We start from the raw sequence: 19857 nt of genomic DNA on the forward strand, positions 1-19857 counted from the left end.
CAGCATTAAGGTGAGAGCTGTGGGGTCAGCTTTTTTCCAAAAGAAGTGCTGGCAAAGGCCATTGTTCCTTTGATGAGCCTTCCCCCCACACAGCTGGCATGACAGAGCCATATCTGAGTCCCCATCAACCTTACTCACACAGTTCACCCCACTCTGGTGATTTCTTGAGGCCTCACTCACCCAACTTTCAGGTCCACCCAAGCTATTTCCACTGGCTTTTCTATACAAATGTCCTGTCTTGGCTCATGCTTCATATTTTCCTAAAATCTCTCAAACAAGCAGCATCTGGCCTCAGCATGCCTCATACCTCTCACTAAGTTGCTCCAGCCCTGGCATAAGCAGCAGCCAGACTTGGTTGACAGCTTCACCTCTTTTTGGCACCTCCAAACCTAGCACAAGTAGCAGCTATCTGAGGATCACTCTGTAGCACATGCTGGGTGGCAGTGGCCCCAGGAAAAACATGAGCAGTGACTAACCTTGGCCTGCACCTCCCGGGAGGCCTCAGAGCCAGCACATCTGGTGGACAGCTTCAGACCATGTTGAAGCCTCACCCAACCACTTCCATAAGCAACATACTCAAGTGGCAGACTCAGCAGGCACCAGAGCTCCACTGAAATAAGTGCTGCTCTGTAGGATGGGCCCCCGCACAGCTGATCCCCCATAATAGTTGAAGGTCAGTGGTCAGTGGTTGCAGCCAGTCCTTACAGCTGATCAACTTGGGGGTAAATCCTTCCAATTGATGTACCAACAGCAATCAAGGCTCAACTACAAGTGGAAAATGTACAGAACCCACACAGGGATCACACATCAAGTGCCCAGTTTGGGTGATCAGGGAGGCTGTGCCACTGGACCCTCAAGACACCTACTACATTAGGCCACTTAACAAACCTGGGGCATGTAGCAACTCTACCTAATACCTAGAACAAATCAGGGAGGATGCCAAAATGAGGAGATGTGGAAACATGTCCCAAATGAAAGAACAGAACAAAACTCAAAAAAGAACTACAAAAAATGGAGACAAGCAATCTACTAGATGCAGAATTCAAAACATTGATTAAAAGGATGCTCAATGAACTTAGTGAGAATCTCAACAACATAAAAAAGGACCAGTCAGAAATGAAGGATACACTAACTAAAATGAAGAATAATTTACAGGGAATCAATAGTAGAGAATCAAATTCACAATTTGGAATATAAGGAAGCAAATAAATTCCCAATCAGAACAGCAAAAAGAAAAAAATCCAAAAGAAATGAAGATAGTGTAAGGAACCTTTGGGACTTCAAGCTTACCAACATTTACATCATGGGAATGCTGGAAGGAGAAGAGAGGGAGCAATGAATTGAAAACTTATTTGAAAAAATAATGACAGAAAACTTCCCTAACTTTGTAAAGGAAACAGACACACAAGTCTAGGAAGTGCAGAGAGTCCCAAACAAGACAAACCCAAAGAGGCCCACACCAAGACATGTCATAATTAAAATGCAAAAGGTTAAAGACTAAGAAAAAATCTTAAAAGCAGCAAGAAAAAAGCAATTAGTTAACTACATGGCAACTCCCATAAGATTGTCAGCTGATTTCTCAACAGAAACTTCGCAGGCCAGAAACAAGTGGCAAGAAATATTCAAAGTGATACACAGCAAAGCTATCATTTAGAATTGAAGGACAGATAAAGAGCTTCCCAGGCAAGAAAAAGCTAAAGGAGTTCATCACCACTGAACCAGTATTTTATGAAATGTTAAAAAGTCTTCTTTAAGAAGAAGAAGAAGAAGAAAATCAAAATATGAACAATAAAATGGCAACAAATACAAATCTATCAACAATTGAATCTAAAAATCAAAATAAACAAACAAGCAGAACAGAAACAGACTCATAGATACAGAAAACATTTTGATGGTTGCCAGATGGGAGTGGAGAATGGGTGAAAAAGGTGAAGGAATTAAGAAGTACAAATTGGTAGTTACAAGAGTAGTCATGGGAATATAAAGTACAGCATAGGGAATATGGTAAATAATAAATAGTATTCTAATAACTATGTATGATGTCAGATGGGTGCGAGATTTATTGGGATAATCATTTAGTAAGTTTTATAATGTCTAATCACTGGGGTGAACACCTGAAACTAATATAATGTATGTCAATTGTAATTGAAAAATAAAATATGATTAAAAAAATAAAAATTAAAAAGTTAATCAATAAAAAACCTAGTTTATCATGTGGATTATACAGTAGGAGGTAAAATGATTTTTTTATAATCATAGACCCATTTATTTATTTTTATTTTTATTTATTATTATTATTTTTTTAATTGATTGATTTGAGAGAGAGAGATATATCAATTTGTTGTTCCACTTATTGATGCATTCATTGGTTGACTCTTCTACATGCCCTGACTGGGGTCCAACCCACAATTCTGACATACAGGGAAGATGCTCTAATCAAGTGAGCTACCTGGTCAGGACGGATTTTTTTTTAATGTAAAACAAAATTTCTCTATTATAGTACAAAAAGAATCTTGCTGGTGAGACAAGAACCAGACTGAAACATGAAACACTCAGCAGAATGAATGGAAAGGTGGGAACTTGAAGCCAGATGAGATTATACACTTTACTAGCTGTCCTAGTCTTTCCAAGTTTCTTTACTTACTCAATTTTTAAAATTGGGATGGTAATCATGACGTCTGTGTCTTGCCGTGATGGTTCACAGCATGACATGTGGAAAAGTACTGATTCAGGGGCCTGACACACAACAGGCCCTCAAAATCCTCCCTCCCCACGCCCCAAGGGACACTCACATATGGAAGAGGGAGATCCTCTCAAAGGGGGAATGATTATCATGAAGGATTTGAACCAGTAGGATCTAGGTAGGAAGTGGGAAATAAAAGTATTAGGACTAGATGACACTGTATGGCACAAGGCATGAGCCTGAAATCACCATGAGACTTTAGAGCCATTTCCAGTCACTGGTGAGAGAACACTGCCAGACAGGCTATAAACAAACAACAAAAGTCACTTGGGATGCTTGTTAAAAATGCATACCACAGACCTTCCACTGCCCCCCACACACAGACACATTCATGTACACTGGCTCCTAGGGATGATTTTAACTCAATGAACCTGGTGAGGAGTCTAGGAGTCTCTATTTTTAAAAGCTTTTCTGGTTGTTCTGATGATCACTCAGGTTTGAGAGCCATGGCTTTAGTTAACTGCAAATGACTGATCTTCCAAAACAGAGTTCACACTGGGCAGCAGGAAAGTGACCAGATGAGTGAGCACTAGAATAGGAGCCTGGATTCAGATCCATCTCAGTCCTCACTGGCCTTGGGACCTTGGGCAGTCACATCATTTTCCTTATCCTCTTTTGCCTCATCAATGTAGTAGAGGTCATAGCACCTTCTCTGCTTACCTCAAAGGACTTTTGTGAGAACCTATTGATTTTAAGCCAATGTTATATTACCTTAATGGAAAAACCCTTAACTGTAAAGTGTTACACAAATATTCAAGATCATCATTAAGCAACATCATTATTATCATGGGGACCCTGGAATGCCTGAATGCTGGTCAACTTCCAGCTATTATACCCTGCAGTAACCTTGAGGCAGCACCAAACCAGGGATCTGAAAATGGTTCCACTTGTCACTATCATACCATGAACAGTTACCCCTTTTAAAGTGCTGGACTGGGATTATGGTGTGGATCCTGGAGTCATCAGGATAGCACAGATCTTACAAGTCATGCGAATTATGCCACTCTCACAAATTTACACAGCTACAAGTAGTAGTTATGTGCCTCAAACAAGTTACTTAACCTGTCTAAACCTTGGCTTAAGTGGGGATGGTATTAGTACCCAGAATCACCATGTACAATTATGTAGGCTGTGCCCAGCACAGCAAACAGCCAAGGGGAGCCATATAGGCTGAAATTCAGCCCAGGGTTCACTCACCTAACCACATGCCCATGGGGCTGCATTTTCTTAGGAGGAAGAACCACTTTCTAATTGTTTTCAAAGTTCATGAGCCTAGAGAGAAAGTCTTTTTCTAAATCAAAGCAAGCTTCTGTGTGTGATAACAGTGACCCTGGTAGTGCTTGCCCTGAAGCTTGTCTATCAACTGAGAAAAGGGGTTAAGTCCTTAGTACAATGCTTAGCATACAATAGGAACCGATGCAGGGTAGCCAGTAATATTATAATTATTATTAATTAATTCACTCAACACGCATTCATTGTGCACCTTCTGTATTTCAACTTCTATGCTAGGGCAACTGGGCTGTCCACAGTGAATAAGACATTATCCTTTCCCTGCAGGAGTTTATGACCTAAGCACAAATACAGACACATGAGGAAATCAATATATTTGATTACTGATACAGGAGACCATGTCCAGAGTGATACTTAGAATTTGAATTTCTGAATTCTGATGATTATGCCATTAAAGTTTAATTTACTCCTAAAGATTTCCTATCTAGAAAGCAAAACTTGATAGGGCTCTTTGATTAAAACTGTTTACATATCTCATACTTCTTGTGTGTTCAGAGATAAACACACAGAATGGGCTTACCAAGCCACTGTCACTTGCTTCTTTTTGTGGGCCACCATCAGTGCCCACCTGGGTGCCAAGGCATTGCTGTCAGGCAGGTCTACTTTTTTACAACATGGCCTAGAATTGGCTGATAAGGGATAGAATCTGCGTACTTACTTGTGTTACTATTCAGAACTATGCAAATAAATTCTTGTTTGAAGTAGCTTAAAATCAAATAAAAATTCATCTGCTCTTTTTATTTAATTACCCAGAAATATTTTGCATTAAATAATGAACTTAACTTTTGAACAAAGGAAAATGTCTTTTTTCACATTATTAAATGGGGATATCTATGTATAACTTCCATTACCAAAGGGGGGATTTAACCTATGTAATTTCTGAGACTAGACCCTGGTCAGCTTTAGTGTTCTTCACCGAGACAGATGGATATAATGACAAAATAAAATGTTGGCAGATATGTGCTGAAAATCCCTGGTGATAAATAATAGGTTTTATTACTTCTCCTAATTTCCTTTTCTGAGTAAGTACCCCTAGGTGAAACCTACACAGGAAATAGCCTTAATGATTTTAATAGCAGTGGTTTAATAAATCAATCTATTATGGCTATTACAAATAAATTTTTAATTAAGAAACAGCTTAATTGTTCTCAAAACAAGCTTTGGATCTGAAATCTAGCCTACCAACAGTTGTAATTTGTCCTGATCTCCTATTATATGTAAGCACTGTAATGCTTTTAAAAAAAAAAAAAAAACACACAATAAAATATTTGCTTCAATGTATGTAATAACAAAAACATAATCATTATAACTCTGTAAACATCAGGGGTAGTGTTATTGACTTATTTCATAAAGATGCCGTCAGAATCAATAAACAATAGAACAAAACAAACACAATTTCTCTCTTAGGAGATCACCTTCCCCAAGAGTAAGGGGCACAGAGCAAGTGAATTGTAGATTGTAGATGTTCAGGGGAAAGCTTCAAGGTCCCTTCCAGATCTAATATCCTGTGACTTACACATAACTTTTATCTTACTTAATTAACACCAAACCACCAATGAAGGTGAAGTTACAAATCAAGGCATGATTCTATAAGAGATTGGATGCAAGACCAGCTACATTATTTTCCAGGCACAGTACAAAATAAAAATGTGAGCCCTCCATTCAATAATTATTAATAATATTAAGATGGTAACAACTGAGCATTAAACCAAGTGTGGGACCCTTCTGAGCCCTCCCTGAATGTGGTACAGGCCAGGGACTGTTGAGATGCTATAGGTGTTTGCAGGTCCTGGACTCCTAGCATGTCCCCTTCTTTCTTTCTTCTCCAACTCTGCAGATGTAGTTCCAAATAACAGAAAATAACAGTTATGAGCTGCTGCTGTTGATGGAAGCTAGGTAACCAAAGCTGCATGGGGAATGACATGGACAGGTATCCTGGGGTATACCTCTAGGGTTCTGCCCTCTCTCTATCAGCATATCCTATAAAATACACACAGAAAGGATACTAAAAGACTTAGGGCATTTAGTTTCCTTTGGATGCATGGTCTGGTTTTATAGACTCATTGATCTTTCAGCTAAATGGGACCTAGAAATTAATCCGAATTCTCTCATTTTAATAAGGTCTCCATCAAATCCCATTTAGGCCAAGGACATGGTAATACATTTTTGTTTTAATAGCCCTAAAGATAATGGTGATTTTAATGAACAAGACCATAGTGGATGATCTTTCAGAAAGACAAAATGTTAGTATAATGAATGAGTCATGCTACAACACTAATGGATTTACATAAGATGCTGTCAACCATGCTGGCAACATATGTAGTATTTGATTTTTTTTATCCTAGAGCAAAGGGAATGAGGTTACTGTCTTAGCACTAAGAAATCCCTGAACATAGGCTCTAAAATGGGTTCATGAGATATGGGAACAAGGCATATGAATCCAGGTTTGAAGGAGGTAGGTGATTTAAGGCTCATTGCCAGGAAATATGTCTTTTCTGCTTTATTCTCCACTGTTTTTTTTTAAAATAAACTCTTATCCAGTGTTTATTAGGGGCCAGACACAATGCCAAATGCTTTAAAAATATTAACTCATTTAATCCTCATAACAACCCTGTAAGTTAAGTACTATGATTATCCTCCTTTTTAAAGGTGAGGAAACAGAAACATTAAGATTAAGTATGTTGCTCAAGGACCCACTGCTTAAGTGGTGGCGGCAGGATTCAAACCCATGTAGTGTTGGCTCCAGTAGCTGCTCTTGACCACTAGATCATGATACCATGCCTGTAATCTTCCATCATGCCCAAACACCACTAACCCCACCTTCCTCTACATAGTTGTATGAACTAAAAGTAAGGCAACATTGCATTTCTTATACAGGGCGATCTATGGTCCTAACAGTGTATTCATAGCTGTGGCAAATATTTATCAACATGATGACTGAATTGATGCTAATTTCACAGATGTTAATCACCATTACACAGTTGTAATTGTATACATATGATGCTGTCTCAAATAACTTCAATCCCTTTTCCACCATTATAGTGCTACTCAAAAGAATTAAGTTCATTTTTTTTCTTTTGTCATTATTGCTTTGATTGAGATTTAAGAGCTAGAAATCAAACACTTAGCAAAAAATTTCTCTTCTTTCTCTGTGGAAAGAAAAAATAAGACAATGGTTGAAATATGTAAAAGCTTTTTTCTTTTCTTTTTTTTTTGGCTTATTTTCACTCTAACAATTGCTCCTTTTTTATGTCTATGGCTTATGAGGTCTTAGGGGGAACTAAAATAAATATTTAATTTATTTACAAGACTGTAGTGGTAATTCCTGGCTAGGAAAGTGCAATCCATCACTGGCTTTGGAGAATTCTGTGATAAATACAACTCAATGTTGGGCAAGAGAAGGAAGCATTACCCTGCCATCTCTGTGACAGCACTGTGACAACCTTTGCATTTCTGTGCAGTATTAGTATAACTTACACTGTTGCACTTCCCAGATATTCAATCAAATATTTGCATTTTCAGGACATCATTTTAATGATAAACTTTAAATTTCATTAGAAAGCACTTTCAATGATTCTTCAAGTAACCTGGGAATGTTTCCACTTTATCCAGTTGGAGAGAGGATAAGTGGCATATGATAAAACATTCAAATTTAATGTCATTGCTAGTGAATATATTTTCAGGTTACAGAATCATTATCTCTATTGTTCTTTTAATTTCCTATATAGGAAGGAGAAAGAATTATTCAACAAACATTATACCATGATGGCATATGGATGAAATATTCTCTATTACACCAAATAACAGAACCGCAGGATTCTGAAATTTTTATTTGAGATAAAAATGTTACTAAGGAAATATTCTGAGAATGTAAGATGGCTTGACACAGCACATTTACAAATACAATATTATGCAGTCATAGCACATTCTATAGTGTCCTTTTGCAATTTTTGGAAGCTTGCTCTATTTCTAGTTACATAGACGAGTTAATTGATTTCAGCAGCATAATAAAATTTGTGTGCTTTGCCAGGATAAAACCAGAGGACTGAATCAATATCCTGCACTATAGTCCTAACATGCGTTGACAAGGATGCTATTTCATGGCTTAATAAATACTTATTGACTAACTACAAACATGACAAAAATGTTTGTCATTTGACTGTTTGAGAACTAAACATTCAAAGATCTGGAAAAAAAGCTCAAGAATGGTGTAACACTTTCAAAACACTTTTGTTTTCATTTTGCAATATCACTAAACTTGCAAAAGGACAGAACAGAAATACACTGTTAGATGGACCCCCAGAAAACTACAAGGTCTCTAAGCAAATTTTTCTCTATAAGTTGTTTTGTTCAATATAATACATAAAAAACACAAAGGAGGAGTACACATTAATTTCACAGACATGGACTGTATGTCTAAATGATAAAGATTGTGACTGGCAAAAACTGTATCAAATGGTCTTCTCAAGGAATTCTAGCTAACTAATGGGGCTTGTGTTTCTTATTCAGAGTAACCAACCACCAGCAATCAATGAACATGGTCCTTTCTTTACTCCAGTTCCAGGAGGAGATTGTGTTACTTCCACGGGTTAGCCAGCATATTGCAGAGAGCTTAGGCAAAGTTTAAGTTATGCTCCTTACAAACACAATTAAAAAAAAATATATATTCATTTTAGAGAGAGGAAGGAAGAGGGAGAGAGAGAGAGAAACATCAATGATGAGAGAGAGTCATTGATCAGCTGCCTCCTGCATGCCCCCTGCTGGGGATCCAGTCAGAAACCTGGGCATGTGCCCTGACCAGGAATCAAACCTTGATCTCCTGGATTATAGGTCTATGCTCAATGCTGGGCCAGGCCGGCCAGGCACAAACACAAAAAATTAAGATGTTATCTAGTTTTCACTGAGAAATTTCCCTTCAATCAACTTAGTTATGGATAAACCATAACTGATAAATATATGCAATACTGGAAAATTCAGTATAAAGAACCTTTCTTACAAGCTAAGCTTTGTTTGACTAGACTATTCTCAGATATCATGACACTGGAGAAGTCACCTTTCCAATATAAAACTCTTACCCCATTATATGTGAGGCCAACAAGTTGTAGTAACCATAGAAGTATTCATGCTAAGGCCTTTTTTTTTTTTTTAATTATTGATCTTAGAAAGTGGAAGAGAGACAGAAAGAGAGAGAGAAACATTGATTTGTTGCCTCCCTGTTGGTGTAGGGGACAACATTCCAACCAGCTGAGTCACACAGTCCAGGACAAGACCATTTTTATTTAATTAACTATATTTTAATTTTTTATATGTATGGGGGTAGGGCACCCTTGAGAAGTCTTTCCTTCAAATGCTATTTAAAAATTTTTATGTTTACTTTGTAACATCATTTCTAAATTAAAATATTTTATTAGTGAGACTTTTTATAATTATTTTTTATTCACCAACAGTTCTAGGACCAAATAAATAATAAATCTGTCACAAAGGATTGTATTTGATAGAGCATTACTATTATTTTGTCATAATAATTCTGAATTTAGGAACAGTGTTGGTATTTTTCTAATTCCCCAGAAATTTACCATGTGTATAGTAGTATATATAATTTATGCCCAACTATTGGGCTGTAAATAAAAAATGCCCTAGAACTTGGTCCTTGGGGTGCTCCTTTTATTTATAGTCTCTTCCTAAGTAACTTCATCAAGTCCGATAACCCCCAGATTTATATCTCTGGTTTTAACTTTTCTCCTAAACCTACACTTGGAAATACAACTCTTTGACTTTTATTCTTGGATGTCCAATAGGCATCTGTGCCCCAATTTGGCCAAAGGAGAATGTCTCACTCCAAAAAAAGTTCTGTTTGCAATTACAACATGCAAATCTGCCAGTTGTCCCCATCTCAGCCCATGACACTACAAACCTAGGATTCCTTGATCTCTCATTCTCCCCTCCAGCAACCAATCTGTCAGCATGATTTTCTCCACTTCCAAGACATATTCCAAATCTGTCCCATTCTCTTCATTTCCATCACTGTCACCCTAGTCCATGCCACTGTTTCTATCTCACCTGGACCACTACAGTGGTAATTTATTCAGGTATTGTCACTCCTCTGCTTGAAATTCTTTGCTTCTTATCACAGGTAGACCCACATCCAAACTTTTTGCTTTGGCAACAAGGCCCTATCTGATTTTATAATCTGACCCTGCCCATACTTGTGACACTTCCTATCACAGACTCATACCACCTTTTTTCATTATTCTCTAGATACACTGGCCTTTTTTTTTTTCTTTTTTTCTTCTGTCCCTCTAAAACAACAAGCTCATTCCAACCTACCTGAAGCAAAACTTTTTGTAAGGGTTTAGAATATGACCTTGTACTAGATACACACTTCTGTGGGTTATGATATTGTCGTTATGTAAATCATTGGTTCTCAACCTGGACTTCCCACTGAAACATCTCCAGAACTTTAAAACATGCTGATCCTCAGGCCCCATCCAAACTGGATCAAAATCTCTGAGAAATAGCCAAGGCATTCATATTTCTAAAAGGCTTCAGATGATTCTACGTGCAGCTAAGGTTGAGAACCCTAATATAAGTGATGTCCTCCCTTTCTCTGATTTTAACTATAATTTACTTGAGTTGAATTTTTTGTTATTGTTAATATAGATCACATCTAAATTTATTCCCATTTCAAGAAATGTTAGAAAACAAAAAACAAAAAAACCCCAAAATCCTGGCGGAGTAGGATGGCCTGTTCTTTATAGTAAAGTGATAATAAAAAGGAAGGATGCTGTTATAAAATACATGAAAAGGATCGGCTAGTATAATCCTTTACTTTTTGATATCACTGAATACAACTAGAGTTTAATAAGGAGATGTTTATGGCCCATCTTCTATTCTTGACCCCACTCTGCATTAAAGTCACAATCTCATATTTACATCACATCACAGGATGCTACTGTTGAGACTGAATGAACCTGCTTTAACACGACAAGAACTCACTGAAAGTTGGTGGAATTAGCATTTCTAACGAAACTCAAACTTTTCAGTGTTTTAAGTTAGTTCAGAGATTTTCAACCCGTGTGCCGCAAGAATTTTTAAAACACGCAATACCTGACTCTTCATTCAGGTAGATTGCCAAATGAAAAAACAAGAACAGCCAACGCTATACTAGCCATCTGGTGTGAATGAATCAAAGTTATACCTATTTTTTGTCAGATCAACAAAAACTATAATATATTTTTTATAATATATATTTTGGTGTGCCTCGGAATTTTAGTGATTGCCTATGTGGGCCATGAGATGAAAAGGATGAACAGCTCTGAGTTAGTTCATTCTTGGCAGCACTATAGCTCCTGTGTCTGAGAAAATGAGACTATAAAAAAGATAAAAAGACTTGGATGTCCATTAATTCATAAGTTACCTAAATACTGTTATACAGGTATAAAAGCATCAAACATTTGGATTACATTTCCATTATAATACAGTAGGGTTTTAAAATAAAGGAGCAGAAAGCTTTAGAAAATTCATGTTGATTTTCTCAGACCTTAACATTTGAAAAATAGTTCAGACTTCTTACAAACACCAAAAGCTAAAGGGTATGCTTATGCCTAGAGAATTTAATGATGCTATAAAAGGTAAGAATTGTCACCAGCAGTGGCTGATTAGGGACCTAGAGGAGCCAGAATAATCTGTCACTCACCCGCCTTGAAGAAACCTGCATCTGGGCTTTATGACAGCCTCTCATTCTTGCAACCCCAGGCTTGTTATATCAATGACAGTGGGCCGGGCATACCACACAGGCACCCTGACAAACTAGACGTATGTTTGTTCCAAATCTCTATAAATTCATACACTGCCCAGACCAACAGGGTGATGAGGGAACATGTTCTTGTAGGTGTCAGGGTTTACTCTGTCACTCACTCCAGGAGTAAAGAAAGAGCAGTTAACTCAGTTAACTTTGTTCTTCATTTTTAATCTAACTGCAGATGACAGAGAACTTTAGAGAAAGGATTTGAGGTCCATGTGTCCCCCATAAGGCCTATGGAAGAGGCAGTGTGTGTAACAGAAAATGAGTATACATGGCCCTGGACTCTGACAACTTAAATTAGAATCTTGAGCTGGACACTAACTAACTTTGTCATCTAAGGAATAAACAACAATAACCACCATTATTGCAATAAATATTAAGATGACAGGTGAGAAAAACTTACTGACCCTTATGAGGATTAGAGTAGAGAAATTAAGAAGAGCGCATTGGCAAAAATGCCACAATCTGATGAAAATTTGGCAGCTACTACAGAATTGGAAAGCCCAGGAGCTCCCAGGATTAGTTCTTTGTTAAACAATAACTCTCTTTTAAACTTTTGTAATGAAATGAACAAATTCGAGAGTCATTCAAGTCTTACCCTTCCATTGGTTTCATTATTTGTGTCATTGTGGCATATGTTAAGAAATGCTTTTTGCAATTATGTATAATCCCCTCCCTTCCTACCTATGGCCCCTGTGGATTGAAATCCACAGGCTACAATATGTTTGAACAGTTCTACTTCTTGTCCTTCTGTTTCTTTGACAAGATAGCCTTCATGAAGAGAAGTAAGAGTGAGTTAGAATAAGGATTTCCTTCCTTGGGATGTAAAAAAGCAAAAGGGAGAATCAAATAACCTTCAGAACTCTCTAGACAACAAACACAAGTTTGTTATAAAGCACTTTCAACACGGTTCTGTTGACTAAAGATAATAAGAAGACAATTTTAGAGAAATTAAAAAGTCCCAGCACAAAACTTTTATCTGATAGAAAAAGATTTTTTTAAAAAGTCAATAGCCTCATATCATCTCTTAGCGGGACAGAGCTCTCAGTGTGTGTGTGTGGGAGGGTGCCTTCGTATAGTTGGTTATTCTGATATTGTGAACTGAGCCATATAAAGAACACTTTTACAAATGAAGAATACTTACACCTAGAATTGATGCCAACATTAATAACTTAAGTATTTCAATGTCTCGTGGCCAAAGTTCCATATTTTAGCTACCTTAGCAAGAAAACCCAAGAAAATCAATTTGCATCTAAAAGCTCCTTCATGGAGTTGGCTTGGTTTTGTGGCAAGCATCCCAGCTGGCTTAGAGAAGCAGAAGAGAAGCCTGCTTCACAGAGGATTATTTGGTCCCAGTTGAATAACCTGCTGGCATCTCCTGTTAGCAGAGTGGTAGGCAGATTATGGGTAAGCAGATATTAATATTCTGATCAAACATTTTAAAACCTCATACCGCTATTTAAAAAAATAGCTGCACTACTCTGGGAGAACACTTATATTTATCATTCTGAAGCTACTTTTAGCTTAAATTTCTACATATTCATGATCTTAAAATCTCTCCCTATAGTTTATTTCCCAGAATCAAAACTTTTTCTCTTCACTGCCTTAACTAAACTATGTCTGAAATTCATGTGAATAAATGGTTTTCCTGGATAACCTTATTGGTTTTAAGACGTTACATTACAGTCTCTTCCTTCCCAGATCTCCTTTTGAAAACGACAGAGCTGCAGTCATCTTTGACCTCGGCTATAAAAACTAAGCATAAGCCTTGGCAGCTGTCCTGGAAAGGCTTCTTGTTTCCTGAAGATCCATTGATTTAACAAACTTAGCAAACCTAAATAACAGAAGCTATGAAAGAGACATTTGCAGTAAGCACTCTGAAGTTATGAAGCAGCAAAAGTTCATTAGATCACAAAAATTTCTCTAACACCATCTATCATGTAGATTATACAATTTAGCACAATAACATGGACAATTATTAATTGTCATTAATTGAGGTCTGCAATGCACATACAGGTCTTTAAAAATCAACAGTCAAAACTATCGGGTTAGTACAGCTTATTTCTGGGTCCAGACCAAAAATCTGTTTATTTCTTGGGTGCTTACTAAATGAGGCCACTGTGTTGGAGAGAAAATATGGAATGAACATCTTACACTGACTACATTGAGTGTTGGAATCTTGTGTAATCACTACTTCTAATTTGACCAGTTAGATTGAAATGGACCTAATGCTGAAGGAGACAAAGACTCTAGGCATCAACTGCCAGGTGCTGTCATGCTGGTGGGAAGATGTGGCTGCATGGGTGTAAGGTCAGAACACCTAGCAAACCAATTCTACAGTTCTACAATGAGGGAAAAGGGGAGGAACCCAGAGAAGGTAATGTCTCCCTTTTCACCCCTGGCATCTCTTCCCTCTGTCCGTGGTTCATACCTTCTTTTTCTCTAGCATTCTTTTCTACCCCTGTGGTCACCGACCAGCTCAGGAGATACTGTTGGAGAGATGAGAGGCAAAAAGGTCCAGAGACTCCACTCTTGGTCACCTTAGGGGCCCTTCCAACCACATTTACCCCAATTCCTGAAACATCTTCCAGCAGCTAGCACTTGGGGAAAGTGGTCCTAAATCCCATCCACAATGCCTAGTAACTCTTTTGTGACGTGGGCCCACTTTCCCTTATTGCCGCAGGTATGATGTGACTAACCAGCTTGAAAGCTCCCAGCTAGGGCTCTGAGAAGACTCAGACCATTCACTACATCTGCGGCACTATAAGAAGATGGTTCCATGAAGCATGAACAGAAGTAAGGTCACAATGTGCAGGCCAGGAGAGGCGACCAGGAGGGGGCTGGCGTTCTGACTTAAGGATTTTTAAGGATCTCTTGGCTCCCAACAGTCACCTCTTCTCTTCTTCTGATTCATGGGCAATGGATTTCAAAAGGAAGGCCCTCTTTCATAACCTCAAAGTGAGGAGAGCCTGCTCCACAGCAGGACAGGAGTTAGAGGCAGCTATGTACTCCAACAAGGGTCCACCTGCCTTCCCCCAAATCCTACCCATAAATGTGTGGCCTCCCAGAGTTTGGGATATGCTCCCTAGCCTTCTTTGGATTCTCCCTCCCACACATGCAGCCTACGTGTTCCTCATGGAAAAGGCAAAGTTGGAAGAGGGGCAGCCCTGTGGAGCGCCACTTGGGCTGCATATTCAATCAATCAATGGGTTGGGGTGGATGGGAGCAGTGCAGGGGCCAGCCCAAACGAAGCGGCCCCCTTCAGCAGGACTCGCCTGGGCACCTCTGCCCCTGCTCCCAGCCGCGCGCCCAGCGCCCAGCGCCCAGCGCCCAGACGGGCTATCCGTGCAAGCTCCGGGCGAAGCCCACGGCCACGGGGCGCGCGGAGCATGCCGCGGGCGCGCGCTCCGCTGGGCTGGGGAGACTGTGCGCAGCCTGCCGGACCCAAACCCTGGCTCTGAACCCTGTGCCGGGCCAGAAGCGGAGGAGGGGCGGTGGGCTGGGGCGGGCGACCGGTCCGCGCCTCCTCCCACCCGAGGGCTGCTGATTCTCGGGCACCGACCTGCCAGCTGTCGCTCCCGGACGTTTTTCCACAGTAGATCCCAGGTTCTGGCCGTGGAGTCCCGCAACTGCTCACTGATGGACCGCCTGAGCTGCCTTTGGAAAGGTTTCCGTTTGCTGGTCATTTTAGATCTGTCTTCATAACTACCCGCGGGCTCGCCACCGCCACTCCTCGTGGCCCGCAGCTCGGACTCCCGGCGACTCCAGACGCCGGACGCAGGACTCGGACTGGGGTCTCCGCGGCCCGCGGCCCGGGCGCCGTGCCACCCCGGCCCTGCGGTCACCCGCAGCGCCCTGTCAACTCCTCCGCCCGCGTCCCTTTCCCCGCTCGCGGCGTGCTCGCCGCCCCCCTTCCTTTCCCTCCCCCTGCGAGCGCCGGGCGCCCCGCTCCTCCCCGGCGAGCTCCGTGTCCCGCCCTCCCGGCCGCCTCGCCTAAGCCTGGCAGCCTGGTCCTGATGACCCCATTCAGGAGTTTCCACCCCCTTTTCAACTTCATGCGGAGATCAGGGCTGTACCGTGTTTCTGTCTTTCAGTCTTAGAAACTTCCACCATCACAACCATATAAGAAAATTAAACCATGCCATAGCTGGTGCTATAATAACTCATCATAATTTTTCTGAAATCAGCCACTCAGTTTGGAGGATTTTATTGGAGTTTAGTATTGGTGCTCTTGTTTTACATATTAATTTTTCCTGGTTTCATCAATTAAATAATAATCTGGAAGCAATCTACAATCAAATTTCGATGGCTTAGAGCGTCAAAACACCACCATTGCAGTCATTCTGTGGAGGAGAATAACAAGGAGACGTTAAGATCAAACCATGGGGAGTCCACAGAAAGTAAATTTTATACTCTGGTAAAGCATTACAATCTGTATGCAGTTTGAAAGTAGATATTATGAAAAAGTTATATCTGGGAAAAAAAAGAATTTTAACCTTAAAATTCTTAGCCAATTTTAGCCAATAACAGAAAGTGGGATTATCATTAGAAATTAACTTATTCCTGCAGGGAAGAGGGAGAAAATGTGTTGGCCCTTGGGGTGGGGTGGGTGATGGGTGGAGGGAGCTAAGGGGGGAAATGAGGGACATCTGCAATTCTCTCAAAGGAAAGGAAAGGAAAAAGAAAAGAAAAGAGAGAGAAGAGGGGAGAGAGAAGAGGGGAGAGGGGAGAGGGGAGAGGAGGAAAAGAAAAGAAGAAAAGAGAAGAAGAGAGGAGAAGAGAAGAGAAAGAAGGGGAGGGGAGGGGAGGGGAGGGGAGGGGAGGAGAGGAGAGGAGGAGAGGAGGAGAGGAGGAGAGGAGAGAAGAGAAAAGAAGAAAAGAGAAGAAATCACTGAGGAGCTGGCTTGCCAGTTATTTTCCTGGGCTCCAAAGCCTCACTCTATGTGAAGTCAGTACTAGCTCAGACTCCAGGGTGCCCTGCTGTTCTCAAGGTTTTACTTCTAACATGCTTGAAGAACCTTAGAGAAAGTAATTACACATTTGATGTATCTCAACAATGTGATTAATTTACATCTTAAGTTTGGTAAGAGGAGCTGAAATATTTCAAGAGAATTTCTGAATTATTTAAAACAGTAAAATTGCTTAAATCTCATTTCTTTTTAAATGTCTTTGTACCAGACCGCCAAGTAAGAACCAAAGTTTATTTAACTGTTTTGTCATTTTTGTATGCTGTTGTTTGTTGGCTTTTTAAATTTCAGGTGCTCCATGTAAAGTTTGAATATTAAAGGAAATTATCCAATTCTCCCTCTGTTATATAAATTATTACTGACTTAAGGAGTTAAAACAGCTAGCTACCTGAAGTATTCCTTCTAGTTATATTTTTTATTATTTATTTTATTTTTATTTTGTTACTTTAAATATTCAAAAATGTTCACTAGTGAAATATTTCAGAATGAGCTAGAAAGTAATAATTGAGCTTTTATGTGCCACCCTGGTAAACCGTTGAAATTGTCAGTTATGAAGCAATAAGTCATAGATCAGAAATGGACTTGAAACTATGGCAGCCAATTACAGACCAATCCAGATTGCTTCCTGGACTCATGCCAAGCACCCTTTTGATTATATCCTCTGTTCTATATGCATGTCCGTGTTAACGAACCACTTTGCAAGGAGCAAGATTTGTGTTATCTTGAAGTGACTGCTGTACAGCCTAACAACAAAATATTTCACAATTGCATTCTTATGGAAGCTGTGTATTTAACTTTTAAAAAAGTCTCTAATTCTATCAAACTGAGGCAATAGTTGTAACACTATATACACAGGACTGATTGGTGAACTCTAAAGATCCTGGATCCCTATTATTTTCTACTTCAATACATATTTTATATTCAGGTGTCACAGATTAGGGGATTTCCTTGAATGACTAATTTGCAGAAAAATTCTAGCATTGCAAGTTGGTTTAGTTCTACTGTGGGAGGGTCTAGAAATTCAGGACTGTTTGAGAGAAGCCAGATGAAAGACTGAAATGATCTGCTTAGAACAGGTGCTGCCTGAGCAGCTTGTGCCATGATCTCGTTGCTGGTCCTGCAGGAAAAAAATCTCACAGCTGTGCAGAGGCAGCCGCCGCAGATGCAAGGCTTTCACACTCAGTGGGAACCTGGGGGCCACTTGGAGTCTTTCTACAGGTCTTTAGACAGCATCCCTCCCATTTTCCACAAGCCCTGTTTCAAAGGCAAAGCTTAGGTAGGACCCCAGGAGTCTTCACCTTGAGCCGATGACAATACTGCTGACTTAGGAGGAAAGAAACCAGGCAACTCCCGACTCCTGCCACCTTCTTACCTTCCCTCCCATTGCAGTGGAAGAGGCGTCTCTCTTCTTACCCAAGATCCAGTCCTTAACCAGTGAGTGCTCTGCTTACTGTTCATTTTCATCTCTATAAGGACTTTGCTACATCAGTTGTTTCCTTTCTCTCCCACAGGCTTAACCCCTCTCTCTCATAGGCTCAACCCTCAAGTCTCACCTTCTTTACACCGAACCAAAACCAAAGCAAACACAACCATAACAAAGCATGCTGCCTCTACCCAGTATCCCTTGGGAAAGAAGTCTTCCACTATCAACACTGCAATCTGCTCTCCTTCACTGCATCACGGGAACGCATCTTGCCGAGATCACCCATAATTGTCCGATTGCTAAATCTGATGGACATTCCAGCTGTTTTCCTTTCTGGAGCTTGTGGATGATGGGACCCTGCTGATCATTCCCTTCCTCCCAACACTGCCTGGTCTCCTTTCGGCTTACACTCTCCCCTGGGTCTTCTCCTGAGCATACCATGTTCCATGTGGCCTCAATGTCTGTCTTCATAGCTCTTCTTCTAATCCCTGAAATGATGTCATTCCCTGAGCTTCATTTCTCAGCCTCCTGCCCAATCTTCCACTTTTTCCTCATGCTTCAGCAGCTCTGGGTGACTATATTAATTCCCATGGGTTTAACTCTCACCTCTCAAGGCCCAGTTTTGTCCAGACAGAAACACTTGTGCTCTTTAAGAGTGTCGCTGGAGGCAGAGTTGAGTTTGGCCATATTTCTGCCTCTCAACGCTACCTACTTATAGTGTTGTATTGTGGATTAAATGAAACAGTTCACTTGGCATAAAGAATGATTCAATCAATGCTACCATCAATAATACATTATTATCACATCACCATCCTACCTAAATCTTCCCCGAGTCCCTACAAGGGGCCTTTCCTGACTCCCAATCTATTCCATTACTCCCCCCATAGAATCCAGTTTAATTTTCTTTTTTCTTTTTTAAATATATCTTTATTGATTTCAGAGAGAGGAAGAGAACGGGAGAGAGAGAGTTGAAACATCGATGAGAGAGAGTCATTCATTGGCTGCCTCCTGCATGTCCTGGACTGGGGATGGAGCCAGCAACCCGGGCATGTGCCCTGACCGGGAATCCAACCACAATCTCCTGGATCCTAGGTCGATGCTCAACCACTGAGTCACGCCCAGCCAGGCCAGTTTAATTTTCTTTATAGAATGTATCACTTCTCCACATTTTCTTTGATTGTTTGTTTATTTGTTTGTGATCTGCCTCCCAGGCAGGCCAGGCCAACCTTGAGCATTGTGAGAGCAGGGACCTTCTCTGTCTGATTCAGCAGTATGTTCTCTGGGCCTAGAACAGACCCGTACAGTCTTGCTCAATAAAAACTTCTAGAACAAATGAATGAGCTCCATGCCATATCTTGTTTACTTTACTAATGGATATTTCTAAAATGCTCCATCGAAACCTGCTCTTCCTTTTCTATTCACTTTAGCCAAATAATGCTGCCATCCATCTAGTGTGCAAGAGAGAAATCTAGAAGACACTCTAAACTCAAATATTCTTTACATTGCTTCCATCTTTCTCTGTTTCTTCATCCTCATAGAAACTGGTTTAGTTCAGGTTTTCTACTTTCCTCTCTTGATTTCAGCATAATGAAATTTACATAAAAACTCTTGTCTCACTGAACTCTGTGTC

The 19857-nt window shown here is 40.1% G+C and overlaps 1 protein-coding gene across 1 annotated transcript in view; it reads right to left on the reverse strand.

The window, feature by feature from the left end:
- Positions 1-15758, reverse strand: part of STARD13 (StAR related lipid transfer domain containing 13) — a 210896-nt gene extending 195138 nt beyond the window's left edge. Inside the window, exon 1 of the mRNA XM_081128662.1 lies at positions 15400-15758. Coding sequence (XP_080984788.1) covers positions 15400-15523 — 124 coding nt within the window. The 5' untranslated portion in view covers positions 15524-15758. The remainder of the gene's footprint in view (positions 1-15399) is intronic.
- Between the last annotated feature and the right edge of the window lie 4099 nt (positions 15759-19857).

This window comes from Miniopterus schreibersii (assembly GCF_964146895.1).
Source record: "Miniopterus schreibersii genome assembly, chromosome: 2".
Taxonomy (NCBI): domain Eukaryota; kingdom Metazoa; phylum Chordata; class Mammalia; order Chiroptera; family Miniopteridae; genus Miniopterus; species Miniopterus schreibersii.